General features: G+C 40.9%; 1 protein-coding gene across 4 annotated transcripts in view; it reads left to right on the top strand.

Moving 5' to 3' along the window:
* The first annotated feature begins 324 nt into the window (after nt 1-324).
* AMZ2 (archaelysin family metallopeptidase 2) overlaps nt 325-20874 on the top strand; it is a 26792-nt gene continuing 6242 nt past the window's right edge. For 2 of the 4 annotated variants that reach the window (XM_004374191.3, XM_023729293.1), the window contains exons 1-6: nt 808-899; nt 1190-1279; nt 2020-2302; nt 2666-2839; nt 2932-3060; nt 17009-17172. In XM_004374191.3, the coding sequence (XP_004374248.1) occupies nt 2020-2302; nt 2666-2839; nt 2932-3060; nt 17009-17172 (750 nt within the window). In that variant the 5' untranslated portion in view covers nt 808-899; nt 1190-1279. Of the gene's footprint in view, nt 354-669; nt 977-1189; nt 1280-2019; nt 2303-2665; nt 2840-2931; nt 3061-17008; nt 17173-20874 lie in introns of those variants that run through there. The other 2 variants (XM_023729291.1, XM_023729292.1) reach the window with 2 other exon arrangements.

The raw sequence follows: 20874 nt of genomic DNA, 5'->3' as shown, positions 1-20874 counted from the left end.
TCTGGGCCGCGGCGTCCCCCCCCAGGGCGAGAGGAAAAGAGACGTAGGCTGGGGCGAATTTCGACGCCTCCTCGTCCCCTCGTGATCCTCAAGGCGACCTACACCGCAGGCGCCACTGGACCATGAGTTCTCCGCCCCTCAGGCCGCCTCGCGCGAGAAGGCGTGGCGTTACGCATCGGGGCGTGGCGTCGCGCTACGGGGCGGGGCATGAGGCGGGGCGCGGTCGTTGCGCGCCGGGTTGTGGCGTGGCGCGAGCTGCGACGGGGCGGAACGCGCACGCGCGCAGGGGTCGCCGGGGGAAGGTGGGCGGGCGGCGCCTGGGCCTGTGGGAGTATGGACCGCGTTGTGTTGCGGTCAGAGCTGGGCGGGTTCTCCTGGGCTGGGCAGTCTGGTAGTAGAGGCGGGGAGGGTCGATGTCCGTTGTAGGAGGGGAGGCCGCGGCGAGGACACAGGGGTATCTCAGGGAGCGAGTCCTGGCCTTTCAGGACGCTCTGCTCCCTAGGGAGAAAAGGCGAGGCGAGAGTTCGGGGGGACCCCCCACTCCATCCCCAGCCTACGGCAGGGTCTTTTCTACTGGGTCTGAGCCCAAAGTGCGAGTTGCTATGGGCAGCCAGCTAGGGTGACCAATGCCTCCTGGTTTTCCCCCTAAGAATGTTTTGGTTTTAGCAATGAAGCGTCCTTGGTCTCAGGCCTGTTGAAGTGACTCTGCCTACCCCTCTGCCCGTCTTGTCCCTGGGCTGTACCCAGATCAGGCCTGGGAGGCCAGAGAAGGCCGCCTGACCTTCCACTCTGCCTTGTTTGTATTAGGGTGAAGACACCCCGAATACCACTTCCACGGTCAGGCCCCGACATGCCAGTCCTTGCAAGGTAAAAACCAATGGGAGCCTCGTCTTCTACAGGTAGGCCGGATGCAGGAGGACACAGCTCACTTTATAGTTTGTCCTGTAGGAGAGGTCATATTGCACCCATCTGTGTGGTAAGGATGATTCTATGTTCCTGTCACGACTACAGAGATCACAGATCTGGAATTCCTGATACATTCTTCAATTCTAGGATTCAGATGTTCAATCAGAATAGCCATTAGCTAAGCTTTCCCATCAATTGCCTATCATTAAACCGGAAAATCTAGATAATTAGAGAGTATGATAGGATCCAGACGGATGTTCAGTTTTTTCCTTTTCTAACTCAGCCTCGTGGTGGAACAACTGTTTGACCCATTCAAAGGGAAGGATGAAAGTTCTGCGTAGGAACACGGCGTGAATGGAAGAGGCTTGTCATTGTGAGTCTGGCTTTTGTCACCTGATGCCTTCCCCAGTTGACATGACTTTCAGGCATTAAACTTCAGTGGCTGTGATGTATCTTGTTAGCTTGCCCTTAAAGTACAGAACTGTCAGAACTTAGGTCTCTTTTTGTTTGTTATTGAGCATCATTGAGTCACATTGAAAGGGATCAGTGTTTTTCATGTGGCCCTAATGAGTCAGTTCATAATACTGTTTTTATTACCCAAATGACAGAGGGAAATTGGATATCAGGTCATGCTGTTAAACAGTCATCACTAGTTATTATAGTGGGAGCAAGTTCCATGTGAAATGGAGGAATGAATGTTGGGATTTTAGTTTCTCAGACACCCTTCCCAAGAAATTGATTGGAAATAGGGAAACCCACAGCATTAGCAATTAGTAATTTACTTTCTATTCCAGGGAAAAATTAGAGATATATATATAGAAGGCAGGTAGATGAAAGTGATTTGTGCTCGACTACTAATCTAAAGGCTGGCACTTTGAACCTGCCCAGCAGCACTGTGGAAGAAAGACCTGGCAGTCTGCTTTCCTAAAGATTACAGCCACAAGAACCCTCTGGAGCAGTTCTAATCTCTAACACATGGGGTTGCCATGGATCAAAGTTGACGCACTAGCAACAGGTTTGGTTTTTTGATTTGATGGAGAGCAGGTAGATTAGAGAGACCAGTATGGCTATGAATATTCATCTTATATTTGATGATTTGTGTCTCTTTGATAGATGCAAACCATACGGCACTCTGAACAGACACTGAGAACAGCTCTCATCTCAAAGACCCCAGCGCTTGTGTTGCAGTATGAGAACTTAGATGCTGGGGAACGGCGCTTGATGAACGAAGCCTTTCAGCCAAACAGTGCTCTCTTTGAACCTATTACCTTGCATTCGCAGTCAGATTGGATTACCTCCCATCCCGAGGCCCCTCAGGACTTTGAACAGTTTTTCAATGATGCTAAAAGAAAGACACCATCTCCAGAGAAATGCAATATCTATATACAGTCTATTGGTATATATTTGTGATATACTGGTTTTGGTTTGGTTTTGTAGTGGTGCCATTGTTGGGGAGAGTTTGAGATATTGGTCTGATTCAAGTGGGCAGTTTTTATGGTCTTACGTAACTACGCTGTATGATCATTTTTGACATTCATTGCAGTGGTAGAGGTTTTGTAGCTAAACTGCCTTTAGAGAGGATATTCTGTTTCTCTTTAATTCATATTAACATCAGTGAATGATGCCATTCATTGATGATATGTTAAGGGTGTATTGAAAAATAAGAGTTGGTTTTATTTCTAATTTATAGACTCAGGTGCAAAGACCAAATATTTTAATCATCTTAAAGTCTGTTTTAAAATTTTCTTTGATATTATAGGCTCTCTTGGGAACACCAGAATTATCAGTGAAGAATATATTAAATGGCTTAAGGGCTACTGTGAAGCATTTTTCTATGGCTTGACAGTAAAACTCCTAGAACCCATTCCTGTTTCTGCAACGAGATGTTCCTTCAGGGTCAATGATAACACAAAAAACCTACAAATTCATGCAGGTGAGTTAAACAGTTTTACACTTTGAATTGAGGAAAGAAAGTATACCTATATTAAATATATATATTATATGTACACATTTCTTTTTAAACAGGGGACATCCTGAATTTCTTAAAAAGGAAGAAGCCAGAAAATGCCTTCTGTGTTGTGGGGATAACAATGATTGATCTTTACCCAAGAGACTCCTGGAATTTTGTCTTTGGACAAGCCTCTTTGACAGATGGTACTTTTTTTTTAAAATAATAATTATTGTGTTTTCAGTGAAAGTTTACACAGCGAATTTGACAATTTCTATACAAATTGTTCAGTGACTTTAGTTATGTTTTTCACTCTGTGTCGACATTTCTCTAATTGCGTTCTGGTTGTTCCATTCCCAGTGCTCTAGTTTCCCTGCCCCCTTATCTTCTCATCTTTGCTTTTGAGTAATTGTTGACCTCCTGGTCTCATATAGATGTTTTTTTTTTAAGGATGTGTAATGAAAAGTAGAAGCTTATTTTTACTGATTTACCACAGTGTTGTTGTTGTTATGTGCTGTCAAGTCTATTCTGACTCATAGTGATCCTATATGACAGAGTACAACTGTCCAGTAGGGTATAATCCTTACGGAAGGAGATGGCCAGGTCTTTTCTCCCGTGGAGCTACTGGTGGTTTCAAACAACAGCCAAGCACTTATCCATTGTACCACCGGAGATCCTTATATCGAAGAACCCAAAATGTTTTTTATTAAACTCCGTAATACATATTAGGATATAAATTCTTTAGTTAGCAGTCAGCTCAGGACAAAGTAGGTAGACTTTTTTTTCCTCTTTATATGAATGCTTCAGTTTTTATATTTTCTTTGGCAGTTATTTGGTGATAATAATTTTACATTTGAATATTTGTCATGAAAAATACACTTAATTCTCTTTTTTTTTTTTTTGAATGTACTAGTTGTTTATTTTATTTTGTTTTTTAACAAATCCAGCTCAATATCATAGAAGGCAGTAACTTTCACAAAGTTCTGGCCCTTAATTGTGACAGTTATGTCCAATATTAGATGGAGAATGGAATAGGGAGGGAGAGATTTTTATTTTCACCATTAACTATTCAGAAGTTTGGCTTATGTAATTATTTTCTAATTAGACTTTATTTGTGGCTGGCCATTCCCATTCATTTGGTTTTAGAAAACGTTTAACGTTTGCTTGCTGTTTGCCTGGTGCTGTGCTAGTTGCTTTTACGTGCAGTGTTTCCTTTGGACCTTACGACAGGGCAAGCGTGAGGTCAGAATGGTTTTGCCCATTTTACAAATGAAGAAGCTGAGGCTTTAAGAGTGAAGTTATTTGTTAAAGTCTATCTAGCCAACTACAGCAGGTCAAGGATTTGCCTGTGTGTGCGCGTGCACCCTTGCAGACACACATACATATGTACACGCTTGAAATTCTAACTCTAGTATTTTTTTGTTTTTTCCTTTTAATGCAATTGCTGTTTCTTTCTTTTTTTTCTTTTTATTGTACTTTAGATGGTTTACGGAACAAACTAGCTTCTCATTGAACAGTTAGTACACATATTGTTTTATGACATTGGTTAACAACCTCATGACGTGTCAACACTTTCCCTTCTCAACCTTGGGTTCCCTTACCAGCTTTCCTGTGCCCTCCTGCCTTCTAGTCCTTGATCCTGGGCTGGTGTGCCCCTTTAGTCTCCTATCTTTGGCTAAAGGGTGAACCTCGGGAGCGACCATTACTGAGCTAAAACGGTGTCTGGGGGCCATACTCTCAGGGTTTCTCCAATCTCTGTCAGGCCAGTAAATCTGGTCTTTTTTGTGAGTTAGAATTTGATTCTACATTTTTTTCCATCTCTGTCCGGGACTCTCTACTATGATCCCTGTCAGAGCAGTCAGTGGTGGTAGCCGGGCACCATCTAGTTGTACTGGACTCAGTCTGGTGGAGGCCGTGGTAGTTGTGGTGCGTTAGTCCTTTGGACTAATCTTTCCCTTGCATCTTCGGTTTTCTTCATTCTCCTTTGCTCCAGATGGGGTAAGACCAATGGAGTATTTTAGATGGCCACTCACAAGCTTTTAAGACCCCAGACGCTACTCACCAAAGTATCATATAGATGGTTTTTTTTTAAAAAAAAATTTTTAATTTTTATTTTATTGTTGTAGTTTAAGTGAAAGTTTACAATTCAGGTTAGTCTCTCATACAGAAATGTATGCATACATTGTTACGTGATTCTAGTTGCTCTCCCTATACTGATAGCACATTGCTCCTTTCTACCCCTGATTTCCCATGTCCATTCAGCTAGCTCCTGACCCTCTCTGCCTTCTCATCTCACCTCCGGACAGGAGCTGCCCATTTAGTCTCATGTATCTACCTGAGCTAAGAAGCACCCTCTTCACAAGTATCATTTTATGTCCCACAGTCCAGTCTAATCTTTGACTGAAGAGTTGGCTTCAGGAATGGTTTTAGTGCTGGGTTGACAGAGAGTCCAGGGGCCACACTTTCTGGGATTCCTCCAGTCTCAGTCAGAGCATTAAGTCTGGTCTTTTTACTAGAATTTGAGTTCTGCACCCCACTTTTCTCCTGCTCCGTCAGGGACTCTCTGTTGTGTTCCCTGTCAGGGCTGTCATTGGTGGTAGCCGGGTACCATCTAGTTCTTCTAGATGCAGTCTCTGGTTTATGTGGCCCCTTCTGTCTCTTGGACTAGTACTTTCCTTGTGTCTTTGGTGTTCTTCATTCTCCTTTATTCCAGATGGGTTGGGACCAACTGATGCATCTTAGATGGCTGCTCACTAGCTTTTAAGATCCTAGACAAACTCACCAAGGTAGGATGCAGAACATTTTCTTAATAAACTTTGATATGCCAGTTGTTATATAGATGGTTTTTTAATGGAGCACCGCACACACCGGTAATAGCTTTTATTTTGTGTACCGACCTGTTATTTTATTAAAAGGTGATCTTGGGATAGTTTCAGTTCAGGGTTTAAAGATATCTCAGGGCACTAGTCTCAGGGAGTCTTCTAGTCTCAAGTGGTACAGTAAGTCTGGACTTTTTTAAAAATTTGAGTTTTGTTCCACAGTTTTCTCCCATTCTGTCAGGGTCCAACTGTTGTGCCCCTGATCAGAATGATCGGTAGTAGTACATGGGCACCGTCTAGTTCTTCTGGTCTCAGGGTGGATAAGGCCATCGCTCATGTAGGCTCTTAGCCCTGTAGACTAATTTTGTCTCTGAGACTGTGGTTTCCTTCTTTCTCTTTCACTTCTGGTGAGTAGAGACCAGTAGTTGTATCTTAGATGGCTGCTTGCAAGCTTTTAAAACCCTAGGCACTGCTTACCTCACTAGGATGCAGAACATGAACTTTGTGAATTATATTATGCCAATTGACTGAGTTGTCCCATGAGACTAAGATCCTAAGTCTTCAAATGCAGAAAACCAGTTTCTCAAGGTGTTGTCTGATAAGTATGTGACTGTCTCCTCTATGAATATATATGCATGCACACACATCTCTCTGTTCACATACATGTAGATACTTCTGTCTGTGCACCCATATGTATACATCTGTACCTAACCATGCACATACATGCTTATACAAATACATATGTGACCATACACTCGTTTTTTTGGTTATTGTTGGTGCAATGGTATTTCTTTTTGACATTGTTGGTAGAAACATTCTCAACTTGAGAATATTTGAAAATGTTAAAAGAGGGACAAAATTCCAACAGCTATAATTTTGATATTTAAAACTGTATGGTATTCAATAAAATTGACAAACCTTTAGCTAGACAGACAAAGAAATTAACCAAACTTAAAAATAAAAGAGGGGACATTACAACTGACCTGATATAAATGGACAGACTATTATGAACAACTGTATGGTAAGAAACTGGATAACCTAGATGAACTGGACAGATTCTTAAAAGCAATTCTTCAGTAGCACACAACCTACCCAAACTGACTCATGAAAATAGAAAGTCTCAGCAGACCCATAAAAGTGAAGAGTTTGAATCAGTGATCAAAAACCTCCCAACCAAAAAAAGTACTGGATCAGATGGCTTCACTGGGGAATTCTACCAAACATTTAGAGAAGAATTGACACCAATACTGTTTAAACTCTTCCAAAAGATAGAGAAGGAAGGAATACTCCGTAATTCATTCTGCGAAGCAAACATAACCCTGATTCTCAAACAAGACAAAGACACCACCAGAAAAAAAAAAAAAGGCGGATGTCTCTTATGGATATAGATGCAAAATTCCTCAACAAAATACTAGCAAACAGAATCCGACAGCATTTTACAAAAGTCATACACCATGACCAAGTGGAATTTATTCCAGGAATGCAGCGATGGTCCAACATTAGAAAATCAGTCGATGTAATACACCACATCAGTAGAACAAAGGAAAGAACCACATTATCATTTCTATGGATGCAGAAAAATCGTTTGATAAAATCCAACACCGTTTCTTGATGGAAAACCCTAAAGAAGATTGGAATAGAAGGGAAGTTTCTCAGTATGATTCAAAGTATATAGGAAAAGCCAACAGCCAACATTATACTTAATGGAGAAAGACTGAGAACTTTCCCCTTGAAATCGGGAACAAGACAAGCATGCCCAGTCTTACCGCTTCTGTTTAATATTGTATTAGAAGTCCTAGCCAGAGCAATAAGACAAGAAAAGAAATAAAAGGTATCCAGATTAGAAAAGAAGAAGTAAAATTATCTCTATTCGTGGATGATATGAATCCTATATATAGAAAATCCCAAAGAGTGCACAAGAAAACTTTGATAGCTAATAGAGGAATTTAGCAAAGTTGCAGGGTACAAGGTCAGCAAAATCAGTTGGGTTTCTATACACCAGCAATGAGAAATCTGAAAGGAAAATTAAGGAAACAATTCCATTTACAATAATATCTAAGAGAAATAAAATGCATAGGAATAATTTAACCAGAGAAATGAAGGACTTATACAATGAAAACTATAAAACTGCTAAAAGAGATTAAAAAAGAGTTAAATAAATGGAAAGATGTTCCATGTTCATGGACTGGAAGACTTAATATTGTTAAAATGTCAGTACTACCTGTCTTAGTTATCTAGTGCTGCAATAACAGAAATATCACAAGTGGATGGCTTTAACAAACAAGGTTATTCTCTCACAGTCTAGTAGGTTAGAAATCCAAATTCAGGGTGCCAGCTCCAGGGGAAAACATTCCTCTCTTGGCTCTGGGGAAGGGTCCTTGTCATCAGCTTTCTTCTGGTCTAGGGGCTTATCAGTGCAGGAACTCCAGGTCCAAAGGACACACCTGTTCCTGTCACTACTTTCTTGGTGGTATGAGGTCCCTCTGTCTCTCTGCTTCCTTCTCTTATATTTCAAAAGAGGATGACTAATCTTGTAGATTGAGTCCTGCCTGATTAACGTAACTGCCTCTAATCTTGCCTTATTAACTTAATAGAGTTAGGATTTACAACACATAGGAAAAACACATCAGATGACAAAATGGTGGACAGTTACACAATACTGGGAATTATGGCTTAGCTAAGTTGACATACATTTTTGGGGGACACAGTTTAATCCATGACACTACCTGGAGCGATCTGTAGATTCAACACAATCCCAATCAAAATTCCAACAGCCGCCTTTACAAAAATAGAAAAACCAGTCCTCAACTTTATATGGAATGCAAAGAGGCCCCAAATAGCTAAAACAATATTGAAAGAGAATAACAAAGCAGGAGGACTCACATTCCTGATTTTAACACACAGTATACAGCTACAGTAATCAAAACAGCCTGGTACTGGTATAATAATAGACACATAGACAAATGGAATAAAATTGAGAGACCAGAAATAAACCTATGCATCTGTGTTCAACGGATTTTTGACAAGGGTGCTAAGTCCATTCGATGGGGAAAGAAGAGTCTCTTCAATAAATGGTACTGGGAAAATTTGATTTCCATATGCAGAAAAGTGAAACAGGATCCATGCCTTATACTATCCATAAAAACAAAAATGGATTAAGGACCGAAATGTACAAACTAAAACCATAAAATTTTTAGAAGAACAAGCAAGGGCAATGCTGTCAGGCCTAGCTTTTAACAATGGATCATCTAATATAATAACAAAAGCACAAACAGCAAAAGACAAAATAAATAAATGGAACTTCATAAAAATGAAAAACTTCTGTTCATCAAAAGATGTTACCAAAAAAGTGAAAAGACGAGCTACCAATTAGAAGGATATCTTCGGAAGCCATGTATCTGACAAGAATCTAATAACCCAAATATATATAAGACTATGACAAGTTAACAACAAAAAGACAAATAATCCAGTCATAAAATGGGCAAAGGACTTGAATAGACATTTCACCAAAGAGGACATTCAAATGGCCACCAAATACATGAAAAGATGCTCAGCATCATTAGCCATCAGAGAGATGCAAATCAAAACCACAGTGAGATACCATTTCACTTCCACTAGGATGGCTAAGATTAAAAAAAAACAAAATAACAAATATTGGCCAGGATGTGGGAAAATTGGAACCCTTATTCTTTACTGATGGGAATGCAAAATGGTACAGCCATTGTGGAAAACATCGTGGCGGTTCCTCAAAAAAAACTAAAACTAAAACTAGAACTCCCACTCCCGGGGTATACTCAAAAGACTTGAAAAGAGACACAGACAAAGACTTGTGCACCAGTGTTCATTGCAGCAGTATTCACAGTAACCAAAAGGTGGAAACAACCTAAATGCCCATCAGCAGATGAATCGAGAAACAAAATGTGGTACATGCATACAGTGGAATACTACTCAGTAGGAGAAAGGAAGTCTTGATACATGCTACATTATGGATGGAGCTTGAAGACATCCACTGAGCGAAGTAATCCAACCACAAAAGGACAAATATTGTATTACCTCACTTATATGAAAAGACAAGAATGGACAAATGTATAGAGACCAAAGTTTATTAGTGGTTACCAGTGGTTATAAAGGGGGATTAATGGTGATGGAAAAATCACATTAAGGGTAGCGTTGCACAGCCAATTATTGTAATTGCTGTCAATAAGTTGTGCACCTGTAAAAAGCTGAATTGGCAAAAGTTGTGTAATAGATATATTTACAACAATGACAAAAAAAAAAAAAAAGCTGCTGAGGCTGCTTATGTACAACCAAACGCCTCATGGGATTTGTCTCCTTGGTTTGGAGGTTTAGGGTCATGGTTTCATGGGACATCCCAGTTAATTGGCCTAATAACATGTTCAGTGCTTCTGTTCTACCTCCTTGATCGTTGCTTAGTGCCTGGGGTTTTAAAATCTTGCAAGTGGCCATCCAAGGCACAACAGTTGGTCTCTATTCACCTGGAGCAACAGTGGAAGAAGGAGAGTCAGCAACAGGAGGAGGATATGGAATATGTGGCTAATTGCCTCCATGAACAGATGCCTCCTTTGCCATGAGACCAGAAGAACTGGATGGTGCCTGGCTACTATTACTGAACATTTTGGTGATCAGAGATTCCATAGAAGAATCCTCATCAAAAGAGGGAAAATGTAGTGCAGAATTTCAAATTCTTGTGGTCTGTAGACTTTCTGGAGCCATGGAGGGTGGATGAATCCCTGTAACTATTGCCATTGATAATCTTTAAACCAAAAATAATCCCCTGAAGTCATCTTAAAACAGAACAGTAGTTTAGCTTAACTAGTAAAAAAGGTCTACCTTGAGCATTGTGCTCTTTTAAGAACTATCTATATGGGATTAAACTGACAACAGCAACTGGAAGGATTAGATAGGAACCTTAGGGGGCAGTGAGTTTATGTTAATGAGGGAAGAGCAATTCAGAAAAGAAGGGTGAGAATGGTTGCACACTCAATGTAATCGATGTCACTAAATTGTACATGTAGAAACTGTTGAATTGATGGAGCCCTGGTGGTGCAGTGGTTAAGAGCTCAGCTGCTAACCAAAAAGGTTGGTAGTTTGAATCCACCAGCTGCTCCTTGGAAATCCTGTGGGGCAGTTCTACTCTGTCCTATAGGGTCGCTATGAGTCAGAATCAACTTGATGGCGATAGTTTTTTTTTGCTCTGTATATTCTCAACAACAACAAACTAAATTTAGGGAAAAAAGAACCATACTTAAAAAGAAAAACAGAACTGTGTAGTAGTTTCAGTTTGGTGTCCTGCCATAGTGGGTAGTGCGCTGTGATAGATTCTCACAGTCTAGGTTCCTACCCAGGATGGCCATTCACTACCTACATGATCGTGAAGATAATAATGCCTATTTCACAGAGTCGTTTTGAGGTAAATTACATAAAATTGCCTAACACTAGGCCTGGTACACATGTAGGCATTCAGCACAACAAATGTTGAATGTAAGTAATTTAGTAGCAAAGTGAATTAAAGAAATTAGTGGTATTTGAGCTGTCATTTACATAAGTGAAAATCTTCCTAATTATTTTTTAACTCTTGACTTTTTGTAGTCATTTTGCATCAGTGGAATAGCCATTGACTGACTGATAAATGGTTCTCATCCTGTGGCTTATGACATATATTTTTTAACCTAAAAAAGTCAGCTTCAGTCTTTGACCTAGAGATATAATAAACTGACTGATTAGGAACCTTGTGTGGTAATATTGGAAGTGGGAAAGGATCTATAAGTAAATCATATGTTTATCTTTTTTTCTTCTTCTTCTTTTTGCCCCTTCTCTACTTCTCTCCTTCTGCCCACTTTTCCATTTTTACTTTTTCTCTACCCTCATCCTCCAGGACCTAGGACAGGCTTAAAGGGGAAAAGACCAATGAACTAAGGGTTGTCCATTAGCATTCTAAGGAGCCCTGGTGGTGCAGTGGTTAAGCTCTCGGCTGCTAACAGAGAGGTTGTGGGTTTTAATCCACCCAACAGCTACACGGGACAAAGGACCTGGTGATATGCTCTCGTCAAGATAACAGCCTAGGAAACCCTGTGGGGCAGTTCTGTTCTGTCATATAAGGCCGTGAGTTGGGATGACTCAGCTGGCACACAACATTAGCTTCCTGGGGATAGGGAGTAAGTAGCAGAGACTGTATTGAGAGTTTATGATGTGTCTGGATGTTACATTAGCCTCAAGGTTTGGGTGGGAGTAGGGGGATCTCCCTGACAGATATTTCTTTCTACCGGTTGGAACCCCTGCTGAGAATTTGCATTTCTAACAAGTTCCCAGGCAATGCTACTGCTGCTGGTTAGGGACCAATTCTGAGAACCACTAGTAGAGCCAAACCAAAAACCAAACCGTTACTGACTCATAGTGATCTTATAGGACAGAGTAGAACTGCTCCATAAGGTTTCCAAGGAGCAGCTGGTGGATTAGAACTGCCGACTTTTTGGTTAGTAGCCTGAGCTTTTAACCTCTGTGCCACCAGGGCTTCTCTAGTACAGCAGTGGCTCTCAAAATTTTTCATACATAAGAATCGCCTGGGGATCTTGTTAAAAGGTAAACTCTGATTCAGTATATCTGGGGTGGAAATGCAGATTCTCAGCAGGGGTTCGAACCAGAACAAACTGATTCGAAGCCCTACTTTCTACTAGATATCTTCCTCTCTTAGCCACTGAGGGGACAGGAAAGTTATAGAGCCTCTTCTTCCCACCTACTCCTTTTTACATGGCCCCTGTAGACCCTGTCAGCTCACTCTCTCTGAGACTTAGGTCACTGCTGTCTTCCTGAGTTCTGTGGTGTGAGCTAGCTTTTTATCAGAAGCTCTCTCCTTTTATTATTAATCTGGTAGAGATGGAAACATTACAAGTAATCTTAAAACAATTTATTCACTTACCCAGATAGTTAAAAAATTATCTTATGCATTGGAGTAGATCAGGAAACATTCCCCAGAACTGTTTCTACTTTCATCCCTTCCCTTTAAAATAAATGTCATAAATATTGCATGCCATAAAGAAAGATGTCGTAAGATTGATCTGCCATGCAATAAGACAGTATCACCATATGTAACCTGTTTTCTCCTCGTTTATATAGGTTGGCATTTTAAAATTGGGGAATACTTAATTTCTAAAGAAAATAAACTTCTGTTTGTAGGATTGTTTGAATAAAATGTTCTTGTCAAAGGTATGGCAGTGAAATCTTTCCAGCCTTGTTTGGCCAGAGGAGGTCACTTGTGGTACATGGATAGGTTTTGTTTTTTCTTAACTGCAAGAATGCCGTCTTTCCTGAAGTTTCCAGTATCAGTCAGCGGTTTCCAAAGGAGGGCTGAGGAGCACTCTTTTTGGGGTCAAGTTGTCTTGCACAAACTTACAAGGAGTTCGTTTGTACACATCTTCCCCCTACCCCCCCAAAAAAATGCTTTAATTACTTGCAGATAGCAGCTGACAGCAAGACGAAGTAAAAGTGATTATGTAAACAGGTTGAGTTCTAAAGCAACCCCTTCTACTGTGGAGTGAGTTGTGCATTAGATTGTGTTCTCCATGTATGCAAAGATGGTTGATAGAACGCTGAATGTAACACAGAAGTCAGTTACAGGGGTATTTATTCTGGTTGCTAGATGCCAGCCACATAGTAGAGGGGGGTGGGAAGGGGGAAGAGGTTCACATGCCTGAAGGCCTTTGTAAAACTGGAGCACAGAAGCAGCTCACCTAAGTTGGGCAGTATCACTCTTTCCAAGCATCTCTGTCCTGAGCTTGAGGCTTGTTCACCGAGGTGACTGTTAACTTAATGGAAGGAAGGAGGTGCTGTTTGTGTTTCTCATTCTTTGTGTAGTGGAATGTTCTGTAGCCACTGCTCCTTGATTCAGCAGTATTTACATGGACAGACAGAACGCAGTACAGCCGTGTGTTTGCTCCTTTATATGTATACACACATGGGATTCCTAGTCTTTTTTTTTTTTTAAATTGTACTTCAGGTGAAGGTTGTTTACGGAACAAATAGTTTCTCATTAAACAGTAGTACACATATTGTTTTATGACACTGGTTAACAATCCCGTGACATGTCAACCCTCTCTCTTCTTGACTTTTTTTTTTTTTTTTTGGTGAAAATATACATGCTAGTCTTTTCTTAAAGTGCTGTTTGACCCAGGGGAGTTAGCTATTAGACTAATTCAGCATTACTCAGCAAGCTTTGAGAGTATCAGTAAAAATCTAAAGCCAAACCCACTGCCGTTGAGTCGATTCTGACTCATAGCGACCCCATAGGACAGAGTAGAACTGCCAAGGCTGTAATCTTTACAGAAGCCGACTGCCACATCTTTCTCCCGCAGAGCGTCTAGTGGGTTTGAACCACCAACCTTTCGGTTAGCAGCCGAACACTTAACCACTGTGCCACCAGGGCTCCTCCAGTAGCTCAAATTATGTGGCTAAAAGGCAGTTTTTCTTTCTCCATTTTTGAGCTCTTTCTTCAGTGTTGGCTCCATTCTTTGCAAGGTATCCCCCTCATGGTTGCAAGACAGCTGCTAGCAGTTCCTGGGTCGATATTTCCAGGTTCCAGTTAGCAGAAAAGAGGAAATTCTCTTCCACAGCCAGCAATTCAAAAATGAAATGGTGTGTGTGTGTATAAGAATGTTTAGATAAGAATGTAAAGACAAGAATGAGTATTACTCAGCTATATCTATAGAAATATATTCCCTCTGCATAGAGGATATGTAGATCTGAAACAAAAGACTAGCAAAGCAACATTCAACATGTACTGTGTGCAATTAACTCATATTTTCTAGTTGGTTACATTTTTTTAAATCTTCTAAATTGATTTTGTGACCCACTTGTTAGTCACCAGAGGACAGTGGTGGTTCAGTGGTAGAATTCTCACACTCCATACAGAAGATCCAGGTTCGATTCTCAGCCAGTGCACCTCCTGCGTAGCCACCACCTGTCAGTGGAGGCTTGCTTGTTGCTGTGATGTTGAACAGGTTTCAGCGGAGCTTCCAGACTAAGGAAGACTAGGAAGAATGGCCTGGCAGATCTACTTGTCAAAATCAGCCCGTGAAAATCCCATGGATCACAGTGATCACATATGCAAAAGGTCACGGGGATGGCGCAGGACGGCCATGGATTTGGTTTTGGTTTAGTCACTGTCTGCCTTATGGAAAACACTGCTCCCCTGTAGTTTCTCAGTATATAGTGTGAAGAGTTCTAACATCAAAATTACTTTGAGAAATTTGTTAAAAAGGGAGATTACTGGGTCTACCTCGGAACTACCTTCATCAAAAACTCTGGAGATGGTGCCCAGATACCTGCATTTCCTCATAATTGCTTGGAATTTGCTTAAAATGCAGATTGCGGGGCCCTCCCTCAGAAGGAACCAGAAATTGTGAGGCTAGGACTCAACTGGATGCATTTTAAGCAAGAATCACCTGTTCACTAGATGATCTTGGTCGCTGAAGCTTGAGAACCATAGCTGTTGAAGTTGGTGAGGCTCTGCATGTTAGTATATGAACTGGATGGTGAGTTAACATTGAAGGGGATTTCTAGAAAACTCATTTGATATATTTTCTTAATATAGTGGTCATATATGTGAAGAATTAACCCCTTTACATTACAGAAGTAATAGAACAGCATTTTGAGGGAATCTTCAAATTGCTTTTAATTAGAGGCAGTAGAGTCTACATTTGTAAGTGATTGTGCTGTGCTTTTGTTTGTTAGGATCTGAAGCCATACCATGTGTGTATCTAAGTATATGGATTATGTTACAGTAAAAAGAGTCTTCTCTCTCTCCCCCTTCACTTTTCATTTGAGCTGGACTTAGTTGTATGACTCTCTGGTTGTAGCAATACTGTAGATAAGTTAGGCGTCCTGAACTTGACCATTTTTACCCTACGTGACCCTGGGCTCCACCATTTACACCCTACGTGACCCTCGGTGAGTTTCTCAGCATCAGTTTCTTCATTCTTAAAATGAGATAGTACCCATTCTTCAGCCAAAGGTTAGACAGGCCCATAAAACAAAACAAGACTAAATGGGCACATCAGCTCAGGGACAAGGATGAGAAGACAGAAGGGGACAGAAAGCTGGTAATGGGGAATCCAAGGTCGAGAAGGTGAGAGTGTTGACATGTTATGGGGTTGGTAACCGATGTCACAAAACAATATGTGTATTAATTGTTTAATGAGAAACTAATTTGCTCTGTAAACCTTCATCTAAAGTACAGTGAGAGAAAAATAACAAAGGCAGGTGAAAAAAAAAGAGGTAGTACCAATCTCATAATCTCATGTATGTAAGGCAGCACACATCACATCATCTTTGGTACTTGGTAAGAGCTTGATAAAGCCTAGCTATTATAATTCTATTAATCAAGAAAAAAGGTGGCTTATTGTAAAGATACCCATAAAATGAACCTAGAAATGGAAAGCTGTTAGGAGCCAAGGTAGTTTGAGGGATGGCTGCTTTGTTCATCCCTCTTAGGGGCCTCATGGTTTCTCTGTCTTATGGGATCTCTGTTTCTTTGTTCCCTTTGCTATGCTGTCCTCTACTAACTGCCTATAGTTTCATATGAATTTGGCCCTTTTGGTTTTATCTTCTCACCTACCCCCCTTACCTAGCAATTTGTTTTTCGATTTCTTGGTTCAAGTTTCCAAGACAGTCTGATTGGTCCAGCTCATCTTTTTTAATCAGCCACATAAATTATAGCTCATTGGTCAACATATATATTGATTGCTTTGGGATCAAATGCCGTGACTATCTAGTGATTTATGGCTCAGGAGGGGACAGCATCACATGGCCCAAAACATCATCTCCAAGACGTCAGGGACAGGCAGGGCAGTATTCCTTACTGACTCTGCATGAGGCAAGGTCAGGAACCCTCCCTGATACAGATGAAACCGAGATCTGCTTCTTGTGTTTCTTAAGGAGTAGAATCAGGGCTGCGTGTTATTCACGTGATTATTTTCCATTGCTCCTTTGGAGCACTTGATTTGGACTATTTAAGAAAAAGATTTCTTTGTTTTTTTTTGGAGGGGGGAGGAACTCTCTGGAACTTTTGGTGTCTGAAGAATTTAACCTCAATCCATTGAATGTTACAGGCCAGGGCAAATGGGATAGCAGAAAAAGGAGATTTGACAGGGATATAGGGGGCAGAAGTCCTCCTTTATGTTGGCAGACCTGAACCATATTAGACTGTGTGAACACAGTAGCACAGAATGTGTCCTCACTCACCAGAAGCTCTTGCAGGCTTTTTGTCTTTTCCTTCAGACATTTTACCCTCATTCTGTTGTTGCTTTTCCTGTTTTTATAGGTGTGGGGATATTCAGCTTTGCCAGGTATGGCAGTGATTTTTATAGCTCCCACTACGAAGGCAAAGTGAAGAAGCTGGAGAAATCATCTTCAAGTGAATATTCAGTTTTTGATAACTATTATATTCCTGAAATCACTAGTATTTTTCTGCTTCGATCCTGTAAGGTACGTTGTTTCAAAAACCCTACAGGGACTTTTTTTTTTTTAACAGAGACCTTAATTCCCTACGTCGTGTATAAACAGGCCTTAAAATAATATTGGAGTCTTGGTGGCGCAGTGGTTAAAGTGATTGACTGCTAACTGAAAGGTCGGTGGTTCGAAACCACCAGGGGCTCAACGGGAGAAAGATGTGGCAGTCTGCTTCTGCAAAGATTTACAGCCTTCGAAACTCCCATGGGGTCACTATGAGTTGGAATCGACTTGATGGCAGTGGGTTTAAGATAATATTATAAATGAGTTTTATTATTTGCATACTTTTCATGGATATTGCTTGACTGAAATAATAAAAATGAAATTAATATGGGTACTTTAATATTGAAATTAATAATATCCATGCCAGTTTTTTGTCCTGTTAGTTACACGTGGTCTCTGCTGTACCTACAGCCTCACCGTTATTTTAACTCCAGAGTTTAAAGAATAGGTAGCTTACTCTTTACATTCCATGATGGACATGATGGGTTGTTCTTGGTAATAAGATGCCCAGAAGTAGTCGTAGAAGTGATTGCCTACATAGGGAGGTCAGTGTCATTGAATACCTAAGGTTGAATTTTGTTTTCTTTTCAGTCTTATAATTGTCATATGTGTTATTTTAATTCTTAACATAATTTTTGAGATAATTCTTAACATAATTTAGAATATTGTTAATTGATTTAGCTTTTATGACAGTGAAAATTCATTACCCAGTTTTCAAACTGCATGTCTTCAAACGCAAATATGTCTGAGAGAATTTAGAATTCTAGAACACTGGGTGATTTTTATTTATTTAGAAAAACTGTAATCAAAATGATAGAAGCTCATTAAGTTTTTTCCTCCTGGGCTATGTTAACTCATTGTTATATAATTAGTATCATTACTGTTGTTAAGTGCCGTTGAGTCGATCCCAACTCATATTGACCCTGTGTGCAACAGAACGAAACACTGCCTGGTTATGTGCCATACTCACGATTGTTGCTGTGCTTGAGCCCACCACTGGGCTCAAGCATAATTAATATAGAAATTTTTTTTTTTAATCTTGCTTGCTTTTGACACATTAGGCAGTCTTTTGTTTTAATAGTTCTTTTGATTGTATCTTCTAAATTAGGGGTTGGCAAACTTTTCCTATAAAGAGCCAGATAGTAAATATTTTAGGCTTGGCTGGAGGAGAGGATCAGATAGTAAATATTTTAGGCTTTGTGGGGCATAGATCTCTGCTGCAACTACTCAGCTCTGCTGTTGTAGCGTGAAAGTAGCCAGACAATATATAAATGAATGAATATAGTTGTGTGTTAATAAAACTTTATTTGTAGACACTGAAATTTGAATTTTATATAATTTTCACTTGTCATAAAATATTATTCTTTTGATTTTTTTCCAAACATTTAAAAATGGAAAATCATTCTTAACTCATGGGCCTTACAAAATAGGTGGTGGGCTGGATTGGCCTGAAGGCTGTAGTTCTCTGACCACTGTTCTGAATAAATCAAACTGTATCAGGCTCTGTGAGGGGTACAGATAAAGTAAGAGATGTATTTCCATCCTAAGGTGCTTGCTTGAAGGAGACAACAGTCACATAAGTGCTCAAAGAACAATTAAATGCAGATTCTCTGGGACTAATTATAAATGCATTTACTGAGCACCTGTTGTTTTGTTGTTGTTGTTTTCACCAGGCATTGTACTAAGTGCTAGGGATGCAAAAACAAGTCAGATACAGCCCTTGCCGTCAAAGTGTATGGCCTAGTAGGGGAGACAGATATATAGATAGTTAAGTACAGTAGTGTGGCAAAAATGCAGTGTGATATATACAGGGGATAGTGGGCTCCAAGTCAGGGGTCTTGTTAATTAGAAGGTCAGGAATGGTGTTCATAGAGGGAGTATTGCTTTGAGCCAAGTCTGGAAAGTTGAGTAGATATAAACCAGCTCAGTGGACAAGAGGTAGAGCAAAGAAAATGCTCTTCCCAGCAGAGAGGTAGCAGACACGAAGGTACAAGGATCAGATACTGCTTGGCATGTATACCAGGGTAAGGAGTTTAGGTTAGCTGCCATTGAAGGACCCATCGAAGTTGATCAGTGTGGACTGGAGAAGGTTGGATCCGCAGGGTTCTTTCTCCTCACATGAGCAACAACTGCTGCTTTCCCTTGTTCTCCCAGAAACCTCAAGTACTCACCTTTTATATCTTGGGTTTCTTAGCAGTCCAGCTGCTACTGCCCCTGAGGGTTTGGGATCCACTACTTCAGGATGATAGCTACTCCCTTTAATTTCTGTACTCCATTTGTAAGGCAACCACTATCAGTTAATTCCAGGGCAGAAACTTGTTAGTGAGGAGGGTAGGGAGTTTTGGTGTGCATTGTCCTCATGGTAAGGTGTATTAGCATCAGTTCAGGGAGCTCCCCGATGATCCAAGAATCTGCCATGATTGTCATCCTGAGGCCTTTGAAGGACCTGTCAGCCCTTTCAGGGAGAACGAGCCTTCCTGCTTGGGCTTCAGTCTACCTTCAAGATGAAATCTCAGACTGCAGCTCTGTCAGAAGCTTCCGGTGTCTTCCCCACGCCTGCTCTTTAGAAAGCCTATCTCCCCATTTTCCCTTTTCTTCATAGCCATAGACAAAGGCTTCTCCTTCAGCCAGAGAAGCTCTGCTTTCACCAGGATTATTTGTTGGGGTTTGAGAACGACTAGTCCTAGAACAGTGTTTTCAAACTATGTTTCCTGGGTCTTCTGCATCAGCATCACTTGGGGTGTTTGTTAAAAATACAAACTGAGCCCCCTCCCCAGACTTACTGAATCAGCATGTCTGGGGGAGGGCTCCCAGAATCGGAATTGTAACAAGTGCCCCACTGGTCTAGAGCTATAGTTCACAGCTAGGGACTGTTTTGCCTCTCCCTGCTCCCAAGGACATTTGGCTGTCTGGAGACGTTTTTTGTTGTCACAACTGGGGAGGGCATCTAGTGAGTAGAGGCCAGGGATGCCATTAAACATTCTGCAGTGCACAGGACCGCCCCTGCAACAAAGATTTATGCCACCCAATGTGTCAGTGGTACTGAGGTTGAGGAACCCTGGTCCAGGGAAAGTAGGGCTTCCAATGGGTTTGTTTTGGCTTGAATTCCTGCTGAGTATTTGCGTTTCCAGCAAGTTCCCAAGCAATGCAAATATTGCTAGTTAGGGAACAATTCTAAGAACCATTAGCAGAGCAGTGGTTTTCAAAATTTATTTATTTTTGTAGTCTAAATGAAGTTTACATTTCAAGTTAGTCTCCCATACAAAAATTTATATATACATTGTTATGTGACCCTAATTGCTTTCCCCATACTGTGACAGCACACTCCTCCTTTCCACCCCTGATCCCCCGTGTCCATTCAGCCAGCTCCTAGCCCTCTCTGCCTTCCCATCTCACCTCCAGACAGAAGCTGCCCGTTTAGTCTCTTGTATCTACTTGAGCTAACAGGCACACTCCTCATGAGTATCACTTTGTGTCCCACAGTCTAGTCCAATCCCTGTCTGAAGAGTTGGCCTCAGAAATTGTTTTAGTTCTGAGCTGATAGAGAATTCAGGGTCCATGCTTTCTGGGGTTCCTCCAGTTGTATTCAGACCATTAAGTCTGGTCTTCTTACTAGAATTTGAGTTCTGCACCCCACCTTTCTCCTGCTCCATCAGGGACTCTCTGTTGTGTTCC

The sequence above is a fragment of the Trichechus manatus genome, unplaced genomic scaffold (genome assembly GCF_000243295.1).
Source record: "Trichechus manatus latirostris isolate Lorelei unplaced genomic scaffold, TriManLat1.0 scaffold00028, whole genome shotgun sequence".
NCBI lineage: Eukaryota > Metazoa > Chordata > Mammalia > Sirenia > Trichechidae > Trichechus > Trichechus manatus.
The sequence above is the reverse complement of the archived record's forward strand: the minus strand, read 5'-3'. Positions and strand labels throughout refer to the sequence as shown.